This window comes from Xenopus laevis, chromosome 2L, assembly GCF_017654675.1.
Source record: "Xenopus laevis strain J_2021 chromosome 2L, Xenopus_laevis_v10.1, whole genome shotgun sequence".
NCBI lineage: Eukaryota > Metazoa > Chordata > Amphibia > Anura > Pipidae > Xenopus > Xenopus laevis.
The window spans coordinates 62,998,119-63,025,301 of NC_054373.1; the positions used below are offsets into that span (position 1 = coordinate 62,998,119).

Sequence of the window (27,183 nt, forward strand, 5' to 3'; positions counted from 1 at the left end):
TTGAGAGGCAAGTAGATGAAGCTGGACTCTGTTATTGTCTGTTGGAATCACAGAATTAAAAAACGTGTTTGATTAAAGAGAATGGGAGCTAGTACCTCAACAGCAGATGATATCAATGCTATGGAAATCCATCACTGGTATGGGAAATTTATGAAAGAATGTCCTTCTGGGCAGCTGAGCCTCCATGAGTTTAAAGGATTACTTGGCTTGCAAGGAATGAATTTTGAAGCAAACAGATACATTCACCAAGTGTTCAGTACATTTGACATGAACAAGGTAAGTTTGTTGCATGTGAACATATTGGTTATTTGCCCTTGCATAGTGCTTGATACTGCTGTATGGAATTCCTTATTCCCCAAAGATAGTCTATTAAAAAGAAAAAGTAAACTATATTGTTATGCATTCATCTCACTGAGAAGATCTACAATCTCTCCTGTAAAAAAAAGTTATCAATAGACAGAAATGATTATCTGTTTACTGTAATTAGATTTATGGCTTGGTGGACAGTTAAAATACATATATTTTTCTGCAATCGCACTAAAATATAGAACAAAATTGAATGTAGTCATTTTTGTTAAAAGGAGACGGTATCTCAAAATCACTGTAGGTACCAACTTGGAAGACATTCTGTTCCATTCTATCAGGGATCCCTTGCTGAGTGCAGTCATGCAGGGTAGTAATGTCCCATGGAGAAAGAAGGAACATGGGGCATGGAGAGGTGCAGCAGTCCAGGGTAGTAATCATCTTTTGATGGTGTCTAACAAATTGGATCTCCCCAATGATTTTGAGTTTCTTCTCTAATTCTCACCCTGTGGCCTATGCATTAATGTAGCTGGTGCGGTATGTAGCTGCACGATATATATATATATAATAACTTTTGTGAATACCTTTTTAGTATCATTAGCTTTTTACTTGCCACTGCTAATGTTATGAGATGCTATATGTTTTCATGGATATGTCCTTTTATGAGTTGTCTATGATATGAAGGCGCAGATGCATCAAGGGTCGAATATCGAGGGTTAATTAACCCTCGATATTTGACTGGGGAATGAAAATCCTTCGACTTCGAATATTGAAGTCGAAGGATTTTGCGCAAATACTTTGATCGAACGATCGAAGGAATAATCGTTCAATCGAACGATTAAATCCTTCGAATCGAACGATTCAAAGGATTTTAATCCAACGATCGAAGGATTATCCTTCAACCAATGGGGACCTTCCCCATAGGCTAACATTGAGTTCGGTAGCTTTTAGGTGGCGGACTAGGGGGGTCGAAGTTTTTTCTTAAAGAGACAGTACTTCGACTATCGAATGGTCGAATAGTCGAACGATTTTTAGTTCGAATCGTTCGATTCGAAGTCGAAGTCGAAGTCATAGTCGAAGGTCGAAGTAGCCCATTCGATGGTCGAAGTAGCCAAAAAAAACTTCGAAATTCAACGTTTTTTTTCTTCTATTCCTTCACTCAAAGTTAATGAATGGGCCCCGAAGTGTTCCACTTACAGCCTTGTTCGACTGGTGACTCCTCTAATGTTGCCCCTTGTCTATCAAGCCACTACTTACTTGTGTTATTGTAATTTGGTTTATATAAACAAAAGGTACCCTGTGAGAGGAGATCAGAAGCTTGTGACCAGTCTGCAGTGCAGTCTGGCTGCTCAAACATGTCTAAAACTGCATTTGACCCAGTAGTACCTTCACATAATCTTTTAAGAAATAAAGAAGGTGCAAAATTCATAAAATCTGTTTAGTTAGTTATTGACTGGGTGCATGCTGAAAACATATCTAGAGGAACCTGCAAACATAGAACTTGCAGATATGGAACTTATTATCCAGAACTTTCTGGTAGGGGGAACCCATTTTTCTTTTCAGTGATTTTTATTTGCTTTTTCAACATGTATAGGATAGACAGCGAATAATAGCTTTGTAAGTATCTGGTGTCCATAAAAAAACAAAGGGTTAAATTAACAAATCATCTACTAATAGCAATATAAATTTAAACAATGAGTTCAATATGATGATTCCTGAGAGGTCCCTTTAATATAGGTAGAAAGATTATTTTATTGGCTTGCAGTTGTGGGAAGGCTCAACTATCAAAGAGCCTCAAAACAAAAGAAAATGAGTAAATGAAAATGATGAAATCATTGGCATTGACAATTCCACAGTATGTGAGAACCTTTGTTCCTGAACTGGGTCTAAATCGAAAGTATAGAGATGGTCTCTGCAGTTGAGAAAGAGTAAATACTGTATCCCAAGGGTCCCAGATTTTCCTAGATTTTACATTTCTGTCTTTAAATATGCTGGTCAATTTTTCATTAGTCATGACCCAGTTAATTGTGTCCTTAAATTGAGAAATAGGAATAAATGTTTTTTGGGGAGTTGGTGAAGGAACCATGTACCAACGTGCATTAGAGTCCCATATCTGGGACCAAGTTTCTTCTGTGATGTGAATATTTATACTTATCCCAGATCTCCAAAGAATAATGTCAGAAAGGATTTTTTGCATGGGGAGACTGGGTGTAGCTCATGCTTCAGAATAGTTACCCACTTGGGAGGTGCAGAGGCGTTCATATGTATAAGATGTACCAAATAATAATATAATAAATTTGGAACACAAGCTTCCTTGATATTTAGTTCTGCACATGGTTCTTCTAGTAATTCTGGGATGTTTATCTGCCCAGATAAACTGAAGTACCTTTTCTGCATGGTCTTGAGATCACGATTAGGTGACACTCTAAACATATATAGCAATTTAGGCAGAAGGGTAATTTTGAATGTGTGTGTTTTTCCAACCAAGAGAGATGCATCTTTGACCAGTGTTGCAGAGTTTCTTGCCATTTTCCAAAGTTGGGGATAGTTGTGGTGAGATGTCACGAGGGATGTCAACTCCTAAATAGTGAATAGTAGTTTCTTGCCACTGAAATCAAAGCTCAATTTCAATAATTTTACTATAGGAAGTAACCAATTTTTATTTACTGACTGGTTATGTTTTTCTCTGTAATAATAAAAGATTATCTAGGACAGCAAACTGATATTATCACCTTAATTGTATTCATGCAGACCTTCAGATTGGGACCCACCTGCACAGGTCATAGTATGCAGATCACAGCATTTCATAATAACTTTGCAAATGTGTAAGTTGGTCTGTCTGGACAAAAAAAAGTATTTGGACAAATCAAATCTGCTTAACACTGACTGGAGTTTGGCTACCTACTGGGGAAGCTAATATGCCAAAATGTACAGTCCTTAGTGTATTGATTAAAATATTTTTTTTAAATAAATGTCACTACTCTGCTATTATTTTACAGTTAACACAGCTGAGCATTATGTACTGTATATATATATATATATATATATTTATTTTATTTTATGTGGTCTTGAGAAAGGTCTTAGATACAGACTGAAACTTCAACCTGCTTTTTCAAGATGTATTGAATAAAGAGTAAGATTTTTTTAATTTTTCTAAAAATCCCTGTGTGCATCCTCAAGTTTTCTAAATACAGCTTTAGTGGATAACACCAGGGTTAATTTTTTTTCACTGTGCACTGGCCTCAATATTTCTATGTATTTATATACACAAGGCTTGGTGGGATGATTGTTAGTTAGTAAATAGACCTGTCTGTATCATAGGTGTGTTTAAAATAAATACCCCAAGTTTTCACCAATGATAAATGCAACAAAATATTTCCCACAAATTAATTAGCAGGGTACACAGGATTAAAGCTCTGATCTCTTCTGTGTGGAAATAATTTGTGTGCTGGGCAATGGCTTTTTTGGGTTTCTTTTCTTTCAGCGTCCAATTATGTTGCCTGAACTGGGAGCCATGTTTACATATTTAATCCGCTGATGGCCAGGTGGTATTTTAACATTGGGCGTGAAAAAATGATTCAATAAAATCATACTTGCACTGTAAAAAGTGCTGCAGGTGCTTTAACACATTAAAAAAGAACAGAAACATTGCATTTTAATATAGTCCAAACCATAGCACATTCAGTAATGTTACATGCTACACTGCTTTCTGTGAAATTAGTGGGTCTCATGGGGATTCTGAAGTACTAGAAATGAGCATCCTTCCAAAAGGCTCAGAGAGAGTATAAATGCAGAGTGCATATGACAAAGACTTGATAATGTACAGGCCCACTCTCTTTTCCTTCTCTCTTCAATCATTTTTTTTATTCTCTTAAATGCTTCATCTTCTCTTGGGAAATGGCCATGGTATGGGCATATTTAAGGCAAATGGTTGTGAGGAGCAGGAGGGCCCAATGGAAGTTTTCCTGGTATCCCAGTGGGCTAGGCCTGAACTGCCGCAAAAACAGATGCAGAAAACAATTAGTGCATATGAAGTATTAATATATATTATTAAGGGATTTCTTTATATTAGGACATTTCCAGTGTATGTTCTTTAAAATAGATTGGCATGCTATTCAGGGAGCTAGATAATAAAAAGATTATTGATCTTAGGAATTAAAATATTTCATACATTGACATTGACACAACAAATATTTTTGGATGCCCTCTAGAAGCCATACAAAAATGTTATATATTTGGTTTATTTGGTTTTTTCAAGTTTTTTTTTGACTTTGCAATCATGAATCAGTCCTGAATTTGCAACCATCATGTTACCATATTTAGACAGATCAAAGGTTACTGTAGATTTGGTGTTATAGGGATCATTTGCTTGAGAAAGACCCCGAAACTTCGCAATAAACACGCAAGGCAGCTTGCTTGCAATTATCCTGTGTGCCTTGGGATTCTTTCTGCTGGATCATTTGCTTAGACCCCAGACAGAATTGCCAAAGCGCATAACTGCAGAATTGCCCCAGGTCTCTGTGCTCCATTTCTGAGTGCATTGACTTGTGTTTTCTCCCTCAGTTTGCACAACCACAATCTTTTTACATTTTTAAAAATGCCCCTCAGTGTTGCATTTGTATTACATACCGTATATACTCGCGTATAAGCCGAGTTTTTCAGCACCCAAAATGTGCTGAAAAACTCTACCTCGGCTTATACGCGGGTCAGCTAAAAAAGGTTGCCGCTTACTCACTGATTGAAGTGTGCAGTGACTCCTCCGTGCTGCCCATACTTCTCCCCGCTCGTGGCTTCCTTAGCCCTCAGCCCCTCCCCTCTCAGCTCTCGTCACTCAGTACTCCTCAGCCATTCCCCTTTTTGCGCAGGAGATGTGGGAAAATGTGTGCGCATTACCGTATTGCGCGTAGGAGCGCACAAGAGTTTAGAAGAGGAGCGCTCGAGACGTGGATGAGGTGCGCGCTCACTCTGTGATACGAGCACGCACCTGTACAGGGAGCGGAGGCGCGCGTCTTCTCCCTTTGTGACGTGCCCTGGGACGCTGCAGCCTCGTAATAGGGGGAAAGGAGGCGGCAGTTGACAGCTAAGGGGGCGCGGCCTCACATTCCGTTCGTATCCTGCGCTTCCCTGTAGCCTGATTTCAGTTGCGGGAGGGGCTGCAGCTCTGGAGTTATACGGTACTTTTTAAATACTTTATGGTGCCTGTCAGAAAGAAGAGAGGCAAAGCGTGGGTCAATCTGTGGAGAAAAGTTAGTGCCAGATCATTGTTTAATGTATCGTGTCCTATGGCTTGCTATGATTAAAAAAAAAAGGTTTTTATTTTAAACATTTACTTCTCCTTTAACACTCTGTGTAAGTTTGTGAGCTACCATTGTCATTTGAGCTTTGAGCACGGAGGGGAAGGGCTGAAGAGGGAGGACTGATTGACAAGAGCTGAGAGGGGAGGGGCTGGAGCAGAATTAAGCGAGGAGGGGGGAGAAGTATGTGCAGCAGCATGGAGGAGTCAGTGCATGCTTCAGATCAGTGAGTAAGCAGCAACGTTAAAGCTTTAAATTGGCCATGTCCTAAAATAATTTCTCACCCCTAGGCTTATACACGAGTCAATACATTTTTCCAGTTTTCTTAGGTAAATTAGGTACCTCGGCTTATACTCGGGTCGGCTTATACACGAGTATATACGGTAACTGCAGCCTTGCATTTCATTTGTATAATAAAATCCTTAGCTGTATTGGTAGATTTCATATTCTGCTAAAAGACATTTTCTAGGTCACATATACAGCAAAACCATTTAAGAAAGGTTTACCCCATGGATACAGTGCTGCCTGTGTTCAGCAACCCTTATTCAAGAGGGGCAGGGGGAGGCATATATGTGCTTTTACATCACTCTTGCACTTTTGTCCAGGCAGCTCCTCTATTCATACAATCCTTTTTTAATGCATTTAACATATTATATTTCCCAATAATTCAAAACTAACAAAACAATGTAGCCCCCATTAGACTAAAACCCCCACATTTTTTTAACTGTCCTGCCTAAATATGGACACCCAAGAAGAGGAGCGATATACATAAAGGGGTGTGTGTTAAAAATATCTTATAAAAAATAAATAGGTATTCACTTTTTTTCTTCTCCTTTTACTTTTTACTGCCAATAATGGACTCCTAATAAAGGTAGATTATGCCTGGCAGCAAAAGCTCAATATCTTTAAATGTATTTGTGTAATCATAACCAAAATGGTGTTATGCGCAATAGACCTAAGATGTCTGATGCTAATGTAGCATTAAACGTTTGTTAATTAGTGCTTACTACAGGTGTTCCCATTACACATGAGCATTCCTTATGTGCTTTTGAGATTAGAAAATGTAACTAAGGTATGCCTTGTCACTAAATAAAATGGTGCTTAAAAACAGTAAACTGTAACAAATGGCTTTGTGCTGACTTTTTAAATTACCTTTTTAAATGCATTTGCCTCAAATATTAAACTCACGTATGAGCTGGAGGGGGTTTGCTCATATTTTTTGCTAACATGGGCCTAGGGTCATGCCTTAAACCTTTCAGGTTGTGGTGGAGAAGTTTGAGGTCATGTTATTGGCAGTTGCACAAGAAATATGCTGTAGGTTTCCAGAGCATTGCCTTTTCACCTTGTGATAAATATGCCTTGTATTAATCTATAAAGTGGAACATGCACTGAAATTCTATAATAATTAAAATAACTAAATACTACATGATATTCTCTTTATGTGTAAATACAGATTATGGCCTCTTCTGTTTCAGATGAATCCTTTGTTAAAGAGCTAAAGAGTAAAAATGTGCAGGATCAGGGCAATGTTGTCAGTAAATGACAATTTTAAACAATAATTTAAAAACATAATTCTTTCTATTTTATCTGAGCACAAGAACCAAAACTATTTAGTGTGTCTGTTAAGGAGATACAAATGGTACGTAAAAAAGCATAACCTCCCTATTTGAATTACACAACTCTTTCAGTATAGCGTGAATGAAGTTAAGCTTTCAATTTCATCCTGTTTGTGTTAATTATAATGTCTATTCCATGTGCTGAGGCCAATTGTAAATGTGGTTTGTCGCAGTTAATAGGTTAGAAAGGGAACGAATGGCTGAATGATCATCATGTGTCTTTCTGCGGTTGCCTCTGTTCCTTCTGCTTTTTTGGTCTTCTTCTATATGACGAGACACATCAAACTGATACCGACAAGTGTGCATCTCCATTGTCCTTTTTTTATTAGATTTGGAAAAAAGATCTACTTATGACAGCTCTTACAGATTCATTGCTTTGACCAAACTACATTTACATGTAACTTGAAATAGCTAGTCCTTTTTCAATATCTAAATTTGGAACAATTACATTTTGCAACATATAACATTTTGTGATGGGTTACACAATTTTGTTATTTAATATGTGGTGCTGATTTCAAAACACATACTTATTATTCTAATCTGGCCTAGTGCTCTCAGCAAATGGGTTTGTAGTAAGGAGTGATGTAAAAGCAACGCCTGCATCATATACTGTAGCTTTTACTATGGAACATATTTCGCATAAATTCTACAGGTATAATCTGTTTAATATTTTATGGAATCCCTCTCTACATTGCATTGAACTTTGCAAACCCACTACTGTCTAGATTAATCATTATTGGTAGGGGAAACAAAATACTAACAGGCCTATTTATTATCATAGATATCTCCATAAATGGTTTTGGACATTGAGATGTATTTACATTAATTAAGCTTTATACCTCATTCTAGGTTCAAGATTATGAACCTGAAAGTCTCCTAAGTATTGTAGAAACATACAGAGAATCAACATACCTTTATTGTGTAAAATCCCTTTATATAATACATCCAAACTGATTCGGTTATTTTATGTCTTGGCAAAATGCAAAACATGAATGCCATTTTCCTGTAAATTGCAAGCTCTTGGATCAGTTTCCTGTGAAATATATATACATATTCATCAAATTGACAAGCTATAAAACTGTGAGGTTCATTGTAAGTTGTGCACTTTGTTGATTGCAGCCTATGTCAATAACATTTCCTCCTGTAACCAAATTGACCACATTCTGACCTCTTGGCAAAAAGCCAAGAGCCGCTAAGGGGAATTTCACTTAAACATTTTTTTAAAATAAATAAATATATATATTTATATATATGCTAAATACCCTTCTAATCAGTCATTATTGTTTATTTTTGTTTTAAGATTATTATTGTTACTATTCTACCTACTTGCAGCCAGCTACTAAAATGTTTTCTGGCTGTTAGGGTCACTGCTGCCTGATTGCTTTTGCAATTAAACCCTAGCAATCAGATAACAGTTGAAATTTCAGAGAGACTAAGGGGGAAATTCACTAAAGGGCGAAGTGACTAACGTTAGCGAAAATTCGCTAGCGTTACATCATTTTGCCGATTTACTAACAGGCACAGGTGTATATTCGCTAGCAAAGAAGATAGACTGTAGTGCTACGTCGCACTAATTCTACTTTGCAAATTTTCATTCTGGCGCGTGGACGTAACTACACAAATTCACTAAGATGCAGATTTTAATGAACGTTACCTCTTGCGCCAGAATTGCCTACGCCACCTCAGACCAGGCGACGTGCAATAGAGTAGATAGGAGTTCCTCAAAAAATACTTGAAAATTCTTCAAAAAATGCTGGCGACTTTTCAATTTTTCAAGTTGATAGACTGCAAAAGATCGTAATTTTTTTTAGGGTACATGGCTTCCCCCCTACATTTCCTTACATATGGCACATAAACTATACACTGGACACATGTGTAGGGCAATATAACAACTTTATTTTCTTTTATTAAGGTTCCCTGGGCTTGTGTAGTGTAATGTATTTGCTGCAACATATACGTCCATTGAAATTTAACTTCTCGCTGTATGCAAATTAGCCAACGCTAGTGCAACTTCGCTTTGCTTGACGAATTAACGCTAGCGAAATGTCACCATCGTTCAGCGCCCTGGACACAACTTCGCATTAGTGAATTAGCGTTGTCCTGGCGAATTTTCGTATTTTCGAATTTTTGTATGGCGAAGTGAGCAAAGTTGTTGCTGGCGAATTCCCGCAGGTTAGTGAATTTGCCCATAAGCATTGCATAATAAAAAATGTAAATGTTTCAAACATAGTAAAAAATAAAGACAAATGGGGGAATGTAATATTGGTCACTAATGGAAAAATTGTTTGCAGTTTGTTCTCATAGCGAATAAATGTTTGCAAAGTTACAATTTTGCCTTTGCACAAATGTAATAAACATTTTGCAAATAGTTTGTTACTCATTTGAATATAGAAAAGTGATTGGAATTTTTATAGTTTACGAAAGTGTGCAGTGTAATAAAACTTGTTCTTGAAAGAGTTATGTTTTCTCTAAAAAATTTGAAAACTCAAATTTAAAAAAATCACCACTGAAAAAATTCTCTAAATACTCAAAAAAAACTCAGTAGCATAAAACCCTGAGAAAAAACTTGAACACATCAAATTTGTATTCTACTCATCATTTTATATGTCTAAAAAATCTAAAAAATGTTTTGAAGAACTTTAAAAAAAAAAAAAAAAAGAATTAAAAAAAAAACTCTTAAAGTTAGCCTATGACAACTCCCATTGACTTGACTACATGAACTTGCAAGCTTTTACAGTAGATGCTGAAGTTTTACATTTGAGTTTTTCAAATCTTTTGTGCTTAATAAATATGAAACATTTCAGTTTTGGAAACGGTAATCTGAGTTTGTGGGGGTTTAGCTCCAAACAAAATGAAATTGCAGTAAAAATTTGAATTGAAAAATTCCTAAATCAAAATTTTAATTTGCAACAAAAGAATTGAGGGAGTAAAACACAGGCAATGTGCTGAGTGACAATTATCATTAGCTTTTTCTGCCGGTTAAGTGGTTAATACAGTATTAGACTTTTTTTTCGAAAGTATTGCCATAACAAACTAAATCTGGTGATAACAGTAACAATCTACAATCATTCCTGTGCGCCGTACTCAAAGAAAGTAAAGTATTTGGTTTTCTATTTTAATAACAGCAAAATACATATTTTTATTAAAACGTAAAGTAAAAGACTGCAATTCTCGTTTTTCAAGGTTACTTTTAATGACAGTGAATCTGTCTCTTATATAAATTACCAGTTGGGGGGACCATGGTGTCCTTGTTGGATGCCTATTATACAATAGGCCTATACATAAGCTATTATGTACTTTACAGTTGAATACTGCTTAGAAATTAAGTCAAGAATAGTTTAAGGAAAAAAAGACCTGAGCTAATTCTAGCAGCATTTGAATGGCCAAAATAAAAAGGTTTTGTTTTTGTGTCTGTAAACATATCAAGTGTTGTAAGGAAGAGTATCATTGAATTTTATCTATAATTATTTGTTCTGCTTTGATGAAAGACTTTTATTTCCTGATTCATGCAAAATCCAATTTGGTATGGAAATAATATAACAGCTGAAGCATACACTGCAAGTTTTCAGAAGTTTTCTTTATTGGCAACTGCTTTAAGCGTTAAACATATGTCTACATATAACAGCTTTTTGTATATATTGCATATATTAACAGTTTCTCCTGTCAGAATATACTACTTACTCTATTTAGGTTTCACATTTTTGCTCCAACTGGTACCTATCTCCAATGTTTAAACTTGTGTGCAAAGTTTTTAACATCTGTGTGCTCAGGTCAGAATTAATATAACATTTTGTGTTTTCACAAAAAATTATTTTGAAATTCTTACATTTTTTATGTAATGGGAGGCTGCACGTTTACTCGTTCCCAAGTGACAAAGAGATGGACAGTGGAGTAACCTTACAAACTAGTTGGGAGCACTGGTCATGTATCCCTATAAAACAAATCCAAAAAAGTTCTTTGGTAAGCAAACCTTAGACTTATTTATTGTTACTGGATTTATTTACACAAACTCCACCTTTTGAATTATCATTTTACTAAAACTTGTTGCCAACAGAATTTCTGTTCACAAGATTTAAAGAGTAACACAGCATGTTTACTTTGTTATATATATTTCTCCTAAAAATGTAAAACCTAAATCTGCAAAGTACATTATTTCAGACACATGTAATGAGAAAACCAGTTCACCTGCAGAAGGAAAGACGAAAGAGTAGTCAGTGCCAAGTGAGAGCAGAACTAGGCTGTAGAAAGGTATGTGCAGCACTGCCCATTTGAATGTGGTTCTTTGCAATGGTCAGAGTAATGTTATTGTTTAACACATGGAATGGGTTTTGCCATTTTATGAGTAAATGTCAACTATGATAAAATTCAACTACTGACCTACACTAAAGGCTGACAGCACTGAAACCAATTTTCTCTGTAGTCATTCTGCACTCAGCAGGAGGTGAAAGGCTGTTTTTCATCCTAAGCCTGTGCACTTATTGAGTATAACCTAAAGAATCATGGATAATGCAATCAGGGAAGCAATAAACATCATGCAGGAGCCATAGATAGACAGTAATGAGACTGAAAAGAAAACATATATCCCATTCAGTGCATATTCTGCATATTCTCAGGCTGATATTTAATATATATATATATATATATATATATATATATATATATATATATATAGATTACTGTCGTTTTCTGATGTTATATAACACTTGTAGAGTGTCCCCACATTAACCTTCAGTTCCCAAACCTAAAATCCGAACTCGGCCAATGCAGAAATAACCCTAAAGGTGGCCATACACAGGGAGATCTGCTTGTTTGGTGATGTTGCCAAACGAGCAGATCTCTCTCGATATGCCAACATTGGAGTGGTCAAGATTGGACTGATCAGATCGTGGGCCCTAGGGACCTCGATTCTGGGATTGGCAGTGCTAAAGCTTTTGATACAGTGCCACACAAAAGGTTACTGGTTAAATTAAGGAATGTTGGCCTGGAACACAGTATTTGTACCCGGATAGAGAACTGGCTAAAAGATAGACTACAAAGAGTGGTGGTAAATGGAACATTTTCTAATTGGACCAGTGTTGTTAGTAGAGTACCACAGGGCTCTGTACTAGGTCCCTTGCTTTTCAACTTGCTTATTAATGACCTGGAGGTGGGCATTGAAAGTACTGTTTCTATTTTTGCAGATGATACTAAATTGTGCAGAACTATTGGTTCCATGCAGGATGCTGCCACTTTGCAGAGTGATTTGTTTAAGTTGGGAAACTGGGCAGCAAACTGGTAAATGCGGTTCAATGTTGATAAATGCAAGGTTATGCACTAAAATGTAATATAAATAATATAAATGCAAGTTATACACTAAACGGCAGTATGTTGGGAGTTTCCTTAAATGAGAAGGATCTAGGGGTTTTTGTAGATAACAAGCTGTCGAATTCTGGGCAGTGTCATTCTGTGGCTACTAAAGCAAATAAAGTTCTGTCTTGCATAAAAAAAGGGCATTAACTCAAGGGATGAAAACATAATTATGCCTCTTTATAGGTCCCTGGTAAGGCCTCATCTGGAGTATGCAGTGCAGTTTTGGACTCCACTCCTTAAGAGGGATATAAATGAGCTGGAGAGAGTGCAGATACGTGCAACTAAACTGGTTAGAGGGATGGAAGAATTAAATTATGAGGGTAGACTGTCATGGTTGGGGTTGTTTTCTCTGGAAAAAAAAGGCGCTTGTGAAAGGACATGATTACACTTTACATTATAGACAAATAGCAGGGGACCTTTTTACCCATATAGTGGATCACCGTACCAGAGGGCACCCCTTCAGACTAGAAGAAAAGAACTTTCATTTGAAGCAACGTAGGGGGTTCTTCACAGTCAGGAGAATGAGGTTGTGGAATGCACTGCCGGGTGATATGATGTGATTCAGTTAATGCCTTTAAGAGTGGCTTGGATGATTTTTTTGGACAGACAGAATATCAACTGCTATTGGGATACTAAACTCTATAGTTAGTATGGGTATATCTCATTTATGTGAAAATATGGAGGGGTGTGTGTGGATACTGGGTTTTCATTTGGAGGGGTTGAACTTGATGGACTTTGTCTTTTTTCAACCCGATTTAACAATGTAACTATGGATCAGTAGGGCCCAACAATCGGATCAGAATGGAGGCAATACGTGAGGTCAGATTGTGGCCGCAATCTGACGGATTTTTTATCCTGCTGATTGACATCTGCCCAATCTTCCAATTGACATCTGCCCGTCGGAGGACCCCACACACGGGCCAATAAGCTGCAAACTCTGTCTGTCGGCAGCTTTTATCAGCTCGTGTATGGGGGCCTTTTCTTGCTAGTAGTGACTGACTTCTACTGCCTGACAATAACTCTGTCCTACAAACCCGGTACAAGAATTTGTCTTCTTGCTCTAATATTAGCCAAACCTTACAGACAGCACCAAAACAGATTAAATTACAGATCCTTTAATAAAAGTCAAAAGTTGCCCAGTAATCCATTCAACATTTATATAATCTTTCATAGTTATTTGACATTGTGCTACTAAGGGGGTTATTTATCAAATTGCGTTTTCTTGAAACTTAGAGTTTTTCTAGGGTAGTTTCAATAAAAAACATCAAATTTTTAGAGAAAAAAATCTTTTCCAAGATTTATTTATCCCTGAAGCCCAAATCCAAAAATTCTCCAGCTAAAACCTGTTGAGGTCATATAGAAGGCAATGGCAGAGGTCCCTTTAACCAATTGAATTTGTTTTGCCTTTGGGAGTTTTACGGTGGTTTGCCTTGAAAAGTTCAAGGTATCCAAGGTTTTTTAACCTATAAACTCAATATAAATATAAATAACCCCTATTGCATTCAATTGAGTTTTTTACATTCGAGTTTTTACATAAATAAGCAAACATTCGGGGTTAATAAAAACCTCACCAACCTAGCCCCACACTCAGAGAACATAACAAATACTCAGGGTATAATAAATACTGATTTAAATTGCAGTTACATTTACAAAGAACTTTTGAAAGTTACAAAAACTATTTTTAATAAAAGTAGAGAGGACATCTTCTTAGAATAACATTTTTGTTTCATGATGACAAAAAAAGTTCTTTGGTGTAGGACTCCTTTAAGCACTACTGTGTCAAATCAGCTAGACTAAAATATCCTCTTGATTCTTGCTAATAGCGACTAGAAGCTAATTACTAATTTAATGGCTAGGGCAGGGGTGCCAAAAAGGTAGATCATGATTTACCAGTAGGCTTTCAGATGGTGGTCAGTAGATCTCAAGACATTGTTAACAAACAGTTTGTCTAAATCTCCCTGCTATTTAAAGCTTTTCATTCAGATATTTATTATGTTAAAGGAACAGTTCAGTGTAAAAATAAAACTGGGTAAATAGATAGGTTGTGCAAAATAAAAAATGTTTCTAATATAGTTAGTTAGCCAAAATGTAATGTAATGTATAAAGGCTCGAGTGACTGGATGTCTAACAAAACAGAACAGAATACAACTTCCTGCTTTTTATCTCTCTGTCATTGGTTATTTCCTGGTAACCAATCAGTGGAAACCCAGAGAGCTTCACAACAGGAAGTAGTGTTCTGGCTATTAAGTGAGACATTCAGTCACTCTAACCTTTATAGATTACATTTTTGGCTAACTAACTACATTAAAAATTTTTTTATTTTGCACGGGCTATCTATTTACCCAGTTTTTATTTTCACACTGAACAATTCCTTTAAGGTTATACAAGGAATAGTTGTTTGCCGCTAGACAATAACAGTTGCTGCCTGTGGTATTCAAAATGTAATAACCCACTGTAGAATAGGATCTTACATTCTAAGAACAATTATTTTCTTGAGTTTCTTCAACCCCTATCTACTTATGGCTGCATGCTTTCTCCAGTAGCCTTCTATCTGTTTTTCATTTCCACCATACAACAGTGGTTACTCCTGCATGCAGCTCTCAGGTGATCACTGGTGGAACTTTCCTGCTTGAACTGCGGGTTCATATGGCGATGTTGGGCAGTTGCTATCAAAGTAAACCCAGTTCAGTCAGCTAATGTCAGGGAAACTATTGGTGTGTCCCAAGTTGAAGATTGATAACTGTTATGTATTTTCCATACTGCATGGACTTGTTTATATGAACATTGCATAGAAAATACAACGGTTGCCCTCATGCAATTAGGGCTCTTACTTGACTGGTGGAATGCTTAGCAACTTTCATTATGCAATAACGAGAGTCCCTGGTCCTACCACATATCAGACTGGAGTATAGGAGACTATATAATCCTACACATTTTGGGTGATGTTTCTCCACTTTGTTGTAGACACATTTCATTAACTATACTTCTAATTCCTTACTACTGTCTTTACCTTAAACAAAACTGGAAATTACAGCAGCAACAGACCCAACAACAAGACACAAAATAAAAAAAAGCTATGTAATCAATGCCTACACCAGCAGGGGGTGTGATCAATCTGATAAATAAATCACAACAAATACAGTGAACTACATACCAACAAACAGGATGCTAGACTGGTTTTTCCAACGCACAACTGAAAGTCAAGATTAATATCCAGCACCATAGTTCTAACCCCATATTCATCCAATTTTTGCTGATTGTATGGAGAGTAAGCCAACTAACCCTAACACTGTACCATGTTGCTTTTACTTTATCTTTGAGTTGTAATACTTGTTCTGTAACAAAAATCCTTTGTTGAAAGCTGCTTTAAAAATGAAATTGCCTTTATCTCAGCTACAGATGAGCTTATGGTTAGTATGCCTGGCAACTAGACATTGTGCCAAAATTTATTCTAGAAAAAGGATTTTTCTACCCATTACAAGTGATCCAATTAGCTTGCTTGTTGAATAGATATTGCGACTATTGTGAGTATCCTATGAATATTTGTAAATTATTACTCTAAAAAGAGGAAGTATGGGACTATATACTACTCCTAAATGTACAAGAACTATGAAAACTCCTCTGTAGGTTTGTCCCTTCCATAAATGCATTGTGTGCCATCACTTTATAATACAATACATACAATACATAGAAGTACTGGGGTGTTTATTGTAATGCAGCAGTACTTCCCACAACTATGATTGTGTCAATTTACACTACAGTACATTTTTAATCATGAAAATACATGTAATGCTGTATGTTTGTAATTTTATTTTAAATTTGGTCCTGTTTTGCATTTGCTATACAGTATGTAAATGCACCTAAATGTAAGCAACAAAATGCATTCAGTTAAAATATATACTGTATACACTCCTGTTTATTTCTTCAATCTGCTTACTCTTTGTTTTTCCATTCACAGGATGGATTTATTGACTTCTTGGAATTTATTGCTGCAATAAACTTAGTTTTAAGAGGAAAAATTGATCAGAAATTAAAGTGGTATTTTAAACTGTATGATGCAGATGGAAACGGATCGATTGACCGAAAAGAATTGCTAAGTATACTAACGGTAAGTATAAAAGTTCCATGATATGTAACACACTCTCTCTTGGAATTAAATGCTGTTTACTGAAAGAGCCATATATCATTCTTCTTAGACTAGTCATCCTTGTTGCTACTGTAAATATTCCATCTGTTGGTTTATATGACCCTGATGCCACATAAATTGTTTGACGTGATTCAAGCAGCCCACTGTGTTCAGCTGGGAGTTATAGGCCTTGCAAAGTTCAAGCTAAACTAAATAATACAAAGACTCTCTATAGATTTATTTCCTCTGCATGCTTCATGAAAGTCCTGAATATGCAACTTGGGCCTGTCTGCATTTTATATAAAATGAGATTTCCGTGATATAATTTGGTATGCTTTGAAAGCATTAACTGCTAAAACAGAAGTTTCTAATAAATAGTAGTTAAAAAGCCCAATGGTTATAAATAACATGTATATGTTTATATTAAAATTTAAAGTCCCCCCACTATGTATACAACAGAGATCACAAAAGGAAATCCAGGTTGTATTGCAAAAGTATAACAAATATTAGCTACTTGTACTCAGCCTAGTTCTAACGGCACAAATTTGGCTGTCCCCTTTCTCATCTACATTTTGACCCTAAATCACATCTATGATTTTCAATAATTCCTGGACTTTTAAAAAGATTTATGTTTTCGGTTTCTAGGGTATACCATATGTATAATTTAGCTGTAGCAGTTTGATAATATTTGCTTCTTATACTTTAAATTGTAGCTATCCAAAAAATATAGCAATTCGTAATTAATTGTACCCTTAGTTTTGTGTGTAGAACAAGACTCATTGGTAACAATGTGAATGATTATTACCGTAGATCAGAAGACACCACAAACTGCCCTTTGCTTCTTTAGCTGGCTGTACAAAGGACAACAATAGCTGCCAACTCAGCCTCTGTAAAAGTCACCAGCATAGTGTGCAGTGTATGGGGCTAAAAAGGCAGCCTGTCCAATCGGCATCTGGCTATGGGATAGATATATCAAAATGTGAGATTAGAGCTCACCACAGGAAAATCTACCCATTTTCTGTTTATTACCATTGGATTATCAAATGGCTTCATCCATTCAAAAAATATCCTTCTAAAAATCCCATAGGAATGAAAGTGGTAAGGTTTCCTCTAATCTCACATTTTGATAAATCTGCCCCTAATCGTCCCCTTGGTGTTAACTAGTTTGACAATAACATTGCATACAACTGCCCCTATTATGGATGGCCACATTGAGTAAAAATCCTCTCATCTGGCCACAAGAGTGAATCTTTCCAGGTATGCATAGCTTAAGGGATAAACAAATTTTTAAATCAGTTTATGTACAAGGTACATTTTAGCTTTGAAAATAATCATATATGAAAGCACAGTCTCTGAATAAAAACAAAAATTTATGCAGACAGGCTATGTGTGTAAGGACACCAGTTGTTAAAACCCTTGGGAAGATTTTAGCGTAAAAGTAATATAATAACTTTAGTTATATAGATACCAAATACATGCTCCTAACAAAGTACAGTGGGTATCATACAACTTTATAGCTTTATGGAAAATAAGTCATAGACATAGAATTATATAGTCTGACAGTTATATACCTGATTCTAGAGTCATTTAGTTTGCTTTATATTTTTCACATATATTTTATATCTCTTTATGATTTAGTTTGCACCACATCTACCAGAAGGTTATCAATTGCATCAATTACCCTTTCTGCAGAAGTGTTACAGAGATGTCAAATTTAGATCTAATAAAACGGACACATCAGCAACGCACAAAGAGCAGCGCCACAAAATTGGGGGTGTGGTCTATATATAGGGATTTTCCTGCTTTTGGTAATGCAAACAAATCCTTCAGCAGAGGTGTCAGATAGCTGCTATCTGATTAACTGCCCATTGTTCTGTTGATAGACTGCTGATGGGCTGCTGGGGAGGGAAGGGGGGTGATATCACTCCAACTTGCAGTGCAGCAGTAAAGAGTGACTGAAGTTTATCAGAGCACACGTCACATGACCTGAGGGCTCCTGGGAAACTGACAATATGTCTAGGCCCATGCCAAATTTCAAAATTAAATTTAAAAAAATCAGTTTGCTCTTTTAAAAAAAACTAATTTTAGTGCAGAATTATGCTGGAGCAGCACTATTAACAGATGCATTTTGAAAAAAAACATGTTTTCCCACATCAGTAAAGTACATCCGGATAACGGATCTTTCTGTAATTCGGATCTTCATACCAGTCTACTAGAAAATCATGTAAATATTAAATAAACCCAATAGGCTGGTTTTACTTCCAATAAGGATTAATTATATCTTAGTTGGGTTCAAGTACAAGGTACTGTTTTATTATTACAGAGAAAAAGGAAATCATTTTTAAACATTTGGTTTATTTCATTATAATGGAGTCTATGGGATTCAGCGCTTTCTAGATAATGGGTTTCCGGATAACGGATCCCATACCTGTGTATATATATATATATATATAACAACCAAGGGGTCGGTGCACACAGAGCACAAAATGGATGCCTAGGTGCTGGAGCAATTAAACATAGAATGGAGGTAACAAGAAGAGCCCTGTGTGTGCGGGCTCTTCTTGTTACCTCCATTCTATATATATATATATATATATATATATATATATATATATATATATATATATATATATATACACACACATACAGTATATATATATATACAGTATATATATATTTATATATATACACACACACATATATATATCAGAATAGTATAGGTCACCAAGTCTGGCAGGAGAAAGGAAAATTCCTGCAGTAGGTTGTGGTAGTTTAAAAAAATTACTATTTTTAATATATAGGAAACCTTCATGAACCTGCAAGGTACATCAACTCTGATGCCTATATAGAAAATATACCTTAGTTATAACCCTAAACTTTAATTGTTTAAGTGCCAGGCACACACCAAACATGGCCAGCACCACATATTACTACTCAACGGGAGGAATTTAATATTGGTCGCTAATGCAAAAATCATTTGCAATTTGTTCACAATGCAAATAAATGTTTGCAAAGTGAGGAATTTAGTAGCTAAAACCTAAAAAGGAGATAATTCAGGCAGCTGTGTATGTGTTTAATAAAAATACATGTCTCCAAGCCTAAAAACAAAGCACCCAATAGGTGTAACTATGGATGACAGCTGAGTAAAATAATCCATCCTCAATTGGTTCTTTCTAAACATACAGTAAATGTATTTTCAGTTCTTCTACATATGATCCAAAACCCTGAGTTTGAAAATAATGCTAATTATAAATAATTACTTCCTATGCAAATGATGGCTATTCTTACAAGCGCCTTGATATTTGAATTAATGAAAACAGATTTTGCATTTCTAAAGCGTAAACAGACAGGAAACTGGTTACACAGTGTAATGGAGCTTAATATAAGGCAATACAAACAGGGACCATATTGCTCTTTAGAGGGAAACTTAACAGGCTGCATGTTGATGGAGAATTATCACAGTACCACCTACTGTTGTACAATTTATGCACAAAGTATGTACCATCAATCACAGCAGATGGCCAACCTAAGAAAGTTAGGGAAAAAACATCTGATTTGAATATTTCAAGTAAACAAGACTTAAACATTCAATATGGAAATGCAAAACACTTTAACTGTATCATTATGGAATACTTTTTTCCATAATTAAAAAAAAAATGTGCAGAGCTGTAATTATTAACAAATAATTCAGCATACAACAACCTTTAGCAAGTGAGCCCTGCTATCTTGCTTGAGGTTACGTAGAGGAATAAGAAGATGAATTATAGAAAAGCTGGTGGAAGATCAAGTTGGTGGAAGAAGAGCACAAAAATGCAGAGAGGTCAAAATAAAGTGCTGTATTGCAAGTTGGAGTGATATCACCCCCCCTTCCCCCCACCCAGCAGCCTAACAGAACAATGGGAAGGTAACCAGATAGCAGCTTCCTAACAAAAGATAACAGCTCCCTGGTAGATATAAGAACAGCACTCAATAGTAAAATCCAGGGCCCACTGCTACACTTTCAGTTACATTGAGTAGGAGAAACAACAGCCTGTCAGAAAACAGTTCCATCCTAAAGTGCTGGCTCTTTCTGAAAGCACATGACCAGGCAAAATGACCTGAGATGGCTGCCTACACATATTACAACTAAAAAATCCTGCTGGTTCAGGAATTAAATTTATATTGTGAATGATTTGCAGAGTAAAACGTGTAATTTAGAAATAAAAATGACATCATAAAAATCATGACAGCATCCCTTTAAGAAGTGGGTGGACAATGTTCTCTGACCATATAGATGCTACTGCAAGAGGAAAGCAGCACTAATATTTCTTTACTCCTGGGCCAGGTTAGGTTTACAAATTACCCTGCTTTTTTGCATCGCTCTCAAACTCCACTAACTTCTACTTAACTGGACTCTGCCACAATCAGGCCCGGATTTGTGGAAAGGCCACCTAGGCCCAGGCCTAGGGTGGCAGGATTTTAGGGGGGCAGCATGCTGCCCAACCACACCCACATTGGTTCAAAAACACTGGGGATGCGCTGGAGATACAATAATTTTTTAAATTTCCTGTGCACCAATCCCCATTGCTCCTGTACCCCTGGAGGGGACAGGGGCAACGAACGGCAGTGAGCCTAGGGGCGCCCACTATGTAAATCCGGCCCTGGCCACAATTATTGAAATTTAGTAGAATCAACCTGTCAGATCAATACATTGGCCAGCAGATCAAGAAATGCAACCAAGCAGGGTGGTGCCAGTCTATGAAAAACATGACCAGAAGTCCTGTCTGGACTGCGATTTAAAATAGTCCCTGGCATTTCAAGTACATTGAGGCCCAACATAACCTTTGAAGATACATTAACAAGTAGCTGCCTATGGCATTTTTTAACAGCCCTTTTTGCATTTCCCAGAATAACAGATTGCCAGTCAGGGCCTGATAGAGGTAAATATTTAGGATCACATATAGGGTTTACCTTGAAATGGGTATTGTGTTTTAAAAATCTAATAATCATAAACTTGTGATTTAAAACCACTGTTTGCAAATGAATCACTAGCAAAACACTTAGCTAAGAAACGTGCATACAGCAATCCCTTTTTTTTGATTAGTTAAGTTGTACAGGTATGGGATCCGTTATTCAGAAACCCATCATCCAGAAAGCTCCAAATTACGGAAAGGCTATCTCCCATAGACTCCATTTTATCCAAATAATCCAAATTTTTAAAAATGATTTCCTTTTTCTCTGTAGTAATAAAACAGTACCTTGCGCATGATCCAAACAAAGATGTAATTAATCCTTATTGGAAGCAAAACCAGCCTATTGGGTTTCATTAATGTATATATGATTTTCTATTAGACTTAAGGTATAAAGATCCAAATTACGGAAAGATCTAATATCTGGAAAGCCTTAGCTTTCTGGATAACAGGTCCCATTCCTGTATTCCTTTATAGAAGTAGTAACAGAGTAGTGTATACGACTTTGCATTTGGAAAGCAAAACCACATAGAGTCCATCTCAACTGCAATTTTATTGCAATTTCTTCAGAGCATTAGGTTGAGTCAGTTTTTGGATGTTCTTTGCATTGCGGTTGCTGAGAGCATTGCATGGTGGGCTGGCACAGAATAAATATGATGTTTGCACCAGATGGAAGGAATGCCTTTTAGGTTCAGATGTCTCATTTACAATATACTAGACCAGGACATGTGCAGCCATAGTGTGCCTAGCTGCCCACAAATGTCACCAGTGCAAGGAGGAAAAAAGCATTCCAAATGTCATGGCGATAACCCCTTGGATGGTAGATATAATGGCAAATGTACTGCTGTGTCATATTTGTCATTATTTCTTCTATTATGTACAATTTTCGAGCACTAATGTAATAAAAAGAATTTTTCTAGGTCCAGTAGCTCACAGCAAGCAATAAAAAACAAGGCCACTCGAATATTCAAAAGCAAACACCTGAGCACTGATACTTTTATTAATACTTTACAGCTTAAAATGAAATAAAACCTTAATTAGTGTGTAAATTCTACTGAAAACAAGTAATCTTCTGTAGCCACCCCCTTATTATTGCTTAGCTTGTCTACTATGTATATTTAAAGCCATGGCATTGCTCCAATCAGAGACACACTGCCAATGAGGCTGCTCAATTCTAAGTAGAAGTTAGAAGGGCTTAGTAAAAAGCTAAATTGCACACGTTCATTTACCCATAGCAACCAATTAGTGATATGTCTATGACAAATTAAAAAATGAAAGCAAATATATATAATTGGTTGCTATTGGGTTACTGCCCAAGAGGCACCATAAAGAAATGAGCAGTTCATACTACTGATAATAAATAATGATTTCCTAATCATTAAGAATTTTTTTTTTTAGGCAGTTCAGGCTATAAATGGACACCGGGGTATGAGTGCTGATGAATTTACCTCTATGGTATTTGAAAAGATTGACGTCAATGGAGATGGTAAATATCTGATATTTTTACAGTAAATACTGTTTTGTCATGATGAAAGTATTTTTTATTAGTTTTGTGAATATGTAGAATGGGCAAATTTATATTCAAATTTGAGTTTTCCAAAATCACCTAATGGAAAAATCTTGAAAATTTGAATGAAAATATTCAGCAGCTAAAACATGTGGAACTTTTATATTAGTGAGTGTAAGGTATATTTCCAGCACAAGTAAAATTAGCGAGTAATCAGTAGATTTATTGCAAGTTCTTTCAACCTTTTATGAACCTGCAAAGTATCACACCCAAAGCTTTTTTAGCTGTCCAGACCAGTGCCTCTAAGACTTGGAGCGTATTTTCTAGGATAAAAAAATAAATACTAGGAATTGACTTTGAGATAAGCCTATGTCCACTAGTGAGGCTATGGCACAGGCAAGTCATTATTGACGATATTCATGGCTTGACTCCAATTTGTGTCAAAAACATTTCTATTTTTACTACATCATTTTGGGACATTTAATCAAAACCATTGATGAACAGTGTTTAAAGTCCTTGTTTATCAAATATCTGCTTTTTAATTATGAATTTCAATATTAGACGCTGTTTCATATTTGATTTTGTAAAATTAAAATGCCTAGAATTCTTGCCAAAATTACCATCACAAACCCATAGGCTTGTTTGGAGAACCTTATGGTGCCTTTCAGGATCTGCTAAACGTTATTGTAATTCCTTAATTTAAGGGAATAAAACAATTTATAAATACTGTTATGTACAGCCCCTTTCCAATTTTTTGGCTAGGTATTTTGATTTGGTTATATCATTTTCTATTTCATGTTTCCAGATGAGTGTAGTTCAAAGTGTTACAATGCTTTTTAGGATAACAACACAGTCTATTCGACTCAGAAGAAGAATTTAACAGATTACATTTTATGCCTTACATCTAATTTTATTACGCAAAGTGGAACTTTATATCTGTTGAGATGATTAATATATAATTCAAGCATATCTGTTAACAAATTTTTCATGGGATATACTGCAGAATGGATTCTGTTGACTTTGTTATTTATATGAAAACTATTGGAATTTTGAAGAACAGTGTAAACTATAACCACATAATCAAAATTAAAAAAAAACTACATCCATTGATGTAATATCTTAACTCATGAGATGTTTGTCTTTACCTAATTTACACTGAAGATATCCTTTTAAGGAATAACTCTTAATAATACATATGTTATTGTGTTTCTTGTTTCTAGGTGAGTTGACTCTAGAAGAATTTATTAATGGAATACAGAAAGATGAACAGCTTCTGGAAATGATTTCAAAAACTTTTGACTTGTCAAATGTACTGAAAACAATTCAAAATGGAAGGCGGCTGAGTTTTCCTTGACATGAGATGATATGTTTTATTTGTGAAACACTATTCATGTTCTCTCATTGGTTGAACACAATGAAGAGAAGGTGTGCAAACATTCTGATGGCCTTCACTCACTCCAGTTCTGATAACTACAAACTTGCATAATGGACTGTCCTAAGAAAACCCCAACCTAATCCTTTAAGTAATTAAATCTCATTTAAGACTTGTGTCTTGAGTAAATAAGAACAGAGAAGACATTGCATAAGCTTTGGATGAAACTTATTGCTGCTAACAATAGTAATCTGTTTCTTACGATTTTTTTGACTTGAAGGTAACCAGGGAGAAAAATGTACAGGCAGAAAAACATTGGTTTAATATTTTGTTCTATTTATTTTAATATATTAACACTGTCAAAGCTTTTTTTATGAACTTTAAAAAATAACAACATCCACATATCAAGCAAAGAAGAAACACAAGGAAACCACCCTCTATGGGAATTCATAACATATTATTTTAATTGGACTTCACTTATTTGTAATAGTATAACTATTTTGCCAGTTGGAAATGACCATCAGAAATGTTTAATTTGTCAAGGATGTGCTGTATGTGACCTACGGCAAATATAAAAAAAAACTGAAATAGGAAGATCAAACATTACTAACAATAATATATTTACAAGATAGGACCTCAAAAATGACCAAGGAGCTAAATCTATATATTGAAGGCCTAGTTTTTAAAATGAACATACAAAGGCAACGCTGCTATATGCAAATTGTGTGCTTGTGCTTTTGAAGAATGTTATATGGCTCTAGGAATTGTGTTTTACTCTTCTACATCTTATTGGAGAAAGCTAAAGAAAGATTTCAGCTCAAAATGTTATGTTCTTAGCTGTTCAGAATGGTGGTGGATATGTTATGTGTTGGCCTCAGCTAGTGAAAGTATATGGATTTTGTTATCACTCAGAATGGAAGCATTACAGAGAGATACAAAGCCAAGCTATTCATCTATAAGTCCTGAGAGTCAAAGGTAGTTTGTCTCTGAGCCCTTCAGAGACAAACTACCTTTTCTTATTATTATTTTTGAGGCAGTACAGGTATGGGATGGCCATTTGCCATAAAGTCCATTATAATAAGATAACTCTAATTTATAAAAGTAATCTCTTGTACTTGAACTAAGATGCAGGAATCCATATTGATAGCAAACCAACCCTATTGGGTTTACTGAATGTCTAAATGTTTTTTTTAGCAGAATTGAGTCAAATTATGAAAAGAGCCCTTATTTGGAAAAGATTTTGAATATTAGATCCTATACCTGTACTTACTTCAGATTATTTTTAGTAGTAATTTGTTTTGGGTATAAAGAGAAGAGCACATACACAAAACACAACCCTTGTGAAGGAATAAAAATTAGCAAGCTGAATGGTCAGAAAAAAGTTTCAGGTCACAGGTGACATTGCAACAGTTCTAAAGGATAACAGGTTACCTAAGTAAGCTCAAGTGTAGTCAAACAGCAACTGCAAGCAAATGATTGTTTACCCTTTTAGCACTGGAGTAAGAGCAATAATTCTCTAAGTCAATGTTAAAACAGCTTTTAACATGGTCAGAAATAGGCAAGATCAAAATATCTTCAGTGCTGAAGGGATCCTCCATTCCCACTTTATAGCAGCTCAACCATCTTTCTCCCCCCTCCACTCCCTTACCTTCTGTGCCTAAAGTCTTGTGTGCCATGAAATCCTAATAAATCTGGAAATTTGAAAAGAAGATCTGACCTTAAAGACCATACATAAGTTGAACATGTATGTGATTATAACTAACTCTTAAGTGCACATTTAAAGTTTAAGCCCTCAAATAATGTGTTTTTTGTATTACAATAGATCACTGTGCAGATTAATAATTGAAATCATTATTTTGAATAATGATCTAATTATTGTTTAGGAGACATAATATATCAGTAAATTAAAAGGTGCATTGTTAAATGATTATGAATTCATGTCATGTGTATATTTGTATATTTTGTAAAACTGAAAATGTAGTATACGTTAACATGTGAATTTGGAAATTTGTTTGTGCCTGCAACTGTCTTGAATCGTACAGAGATAATCCTACTGCATTGCTGTCACCTGGTTGCAGTTGTCTGCATTTCATCTTGAAAAAACTTTACTTGTAGAAGAAGTCCTGTCTTGCTTTATGCCTGAGATTCTAGTTATACTTCAGTATTAGGATTAGTATTAGTGCCCCATATAAGATAACCCTAAATGGCTCATTGACAACAAGAGTAAAACAGTTAACAAAAATTAAGGTGGCCAATCACCAGCTGACCCTCTACAGTATCCGATGTGCCAATGTACAGATATCAAACAACTGACCTAAACATGGATAGCCATATTCTTCTGCTCCATTCATTTAGACCAAAAGATATTGCTAATTTTCCACATGCACCTTTAATGCAAGAGCATGGCTGACCCACTAGAGAGGGTATCAGCAATCTGATAGAATTACAGGGTTCTCTATCAAAACTGGCCTGCCCCACATGTTCCTAAAGTTCTGTAGTTCGGCCACAATCAGCCAAAATGCCAAATCTAATGTGGGCATGTATTAAAGAGTTTTTTCACTTTTAAATTAACTTTTCCTATTATATAGTCATTGATATTCTAAGACTATTTACAGTTTGTATTCACTTTCTATATTTTGTGATTTTTAAATTTATTAGCTTCTTGTT

General features: G+C 35.7%; 1 protein-coding gene across 1 annotated transcript; it reads left to right on the forward strand.

Moving 5' to 3' along the window:
* guca1c.L (guanylate cyclase activator 1C L homeolog) lies at positions 1 to 26,126 on the forward strand. The gene is made up of 4 exons (XM_018245703.2): positions 1 to 276; positions 16,521 to 16,670; positions 23,036 to 23,123; positions 24,365 to 26,126. The coding sequence occupies exons 1-4, from the start codon at positions 82 to 84 to the stop codon at positions 24,496 to 24,498; spliced, it is 567 nt and encodes a 188-aa protein (XP_018101192.1). The 5' UTR covers positions 1 to 81; the 3' UTR covers positions 24,499 to 26,126.
* The last annotated feature ends 1,057 nt before the right edge of the window (positions 26,127 to 27,183 follow it).

Bases quoted from the DNA above. Each gene is read 5' to 3' on its own strand.
- guca1c.L (XM_018245703.2), top strand. From the start codon at position 82: ATGGGAGCTAGTACCTCAACAGCAGATGATATCAATGCTATGGAAATC. The intron at 16,671-23,035 runs GTAAGTATAAAA...TTTTTTTTTTAG, and splicing joins AATTGCTAAGTATACTAACG to GCAGTTCAGGCTATAAATGG. The intron at 23,124-24,364 runs GTAAATATCTGA...TCTTGTTTCTAG, and splicing joins GATTGACGTCAATGGAGATG to GTGAGTTGACTCTAGAAGAA.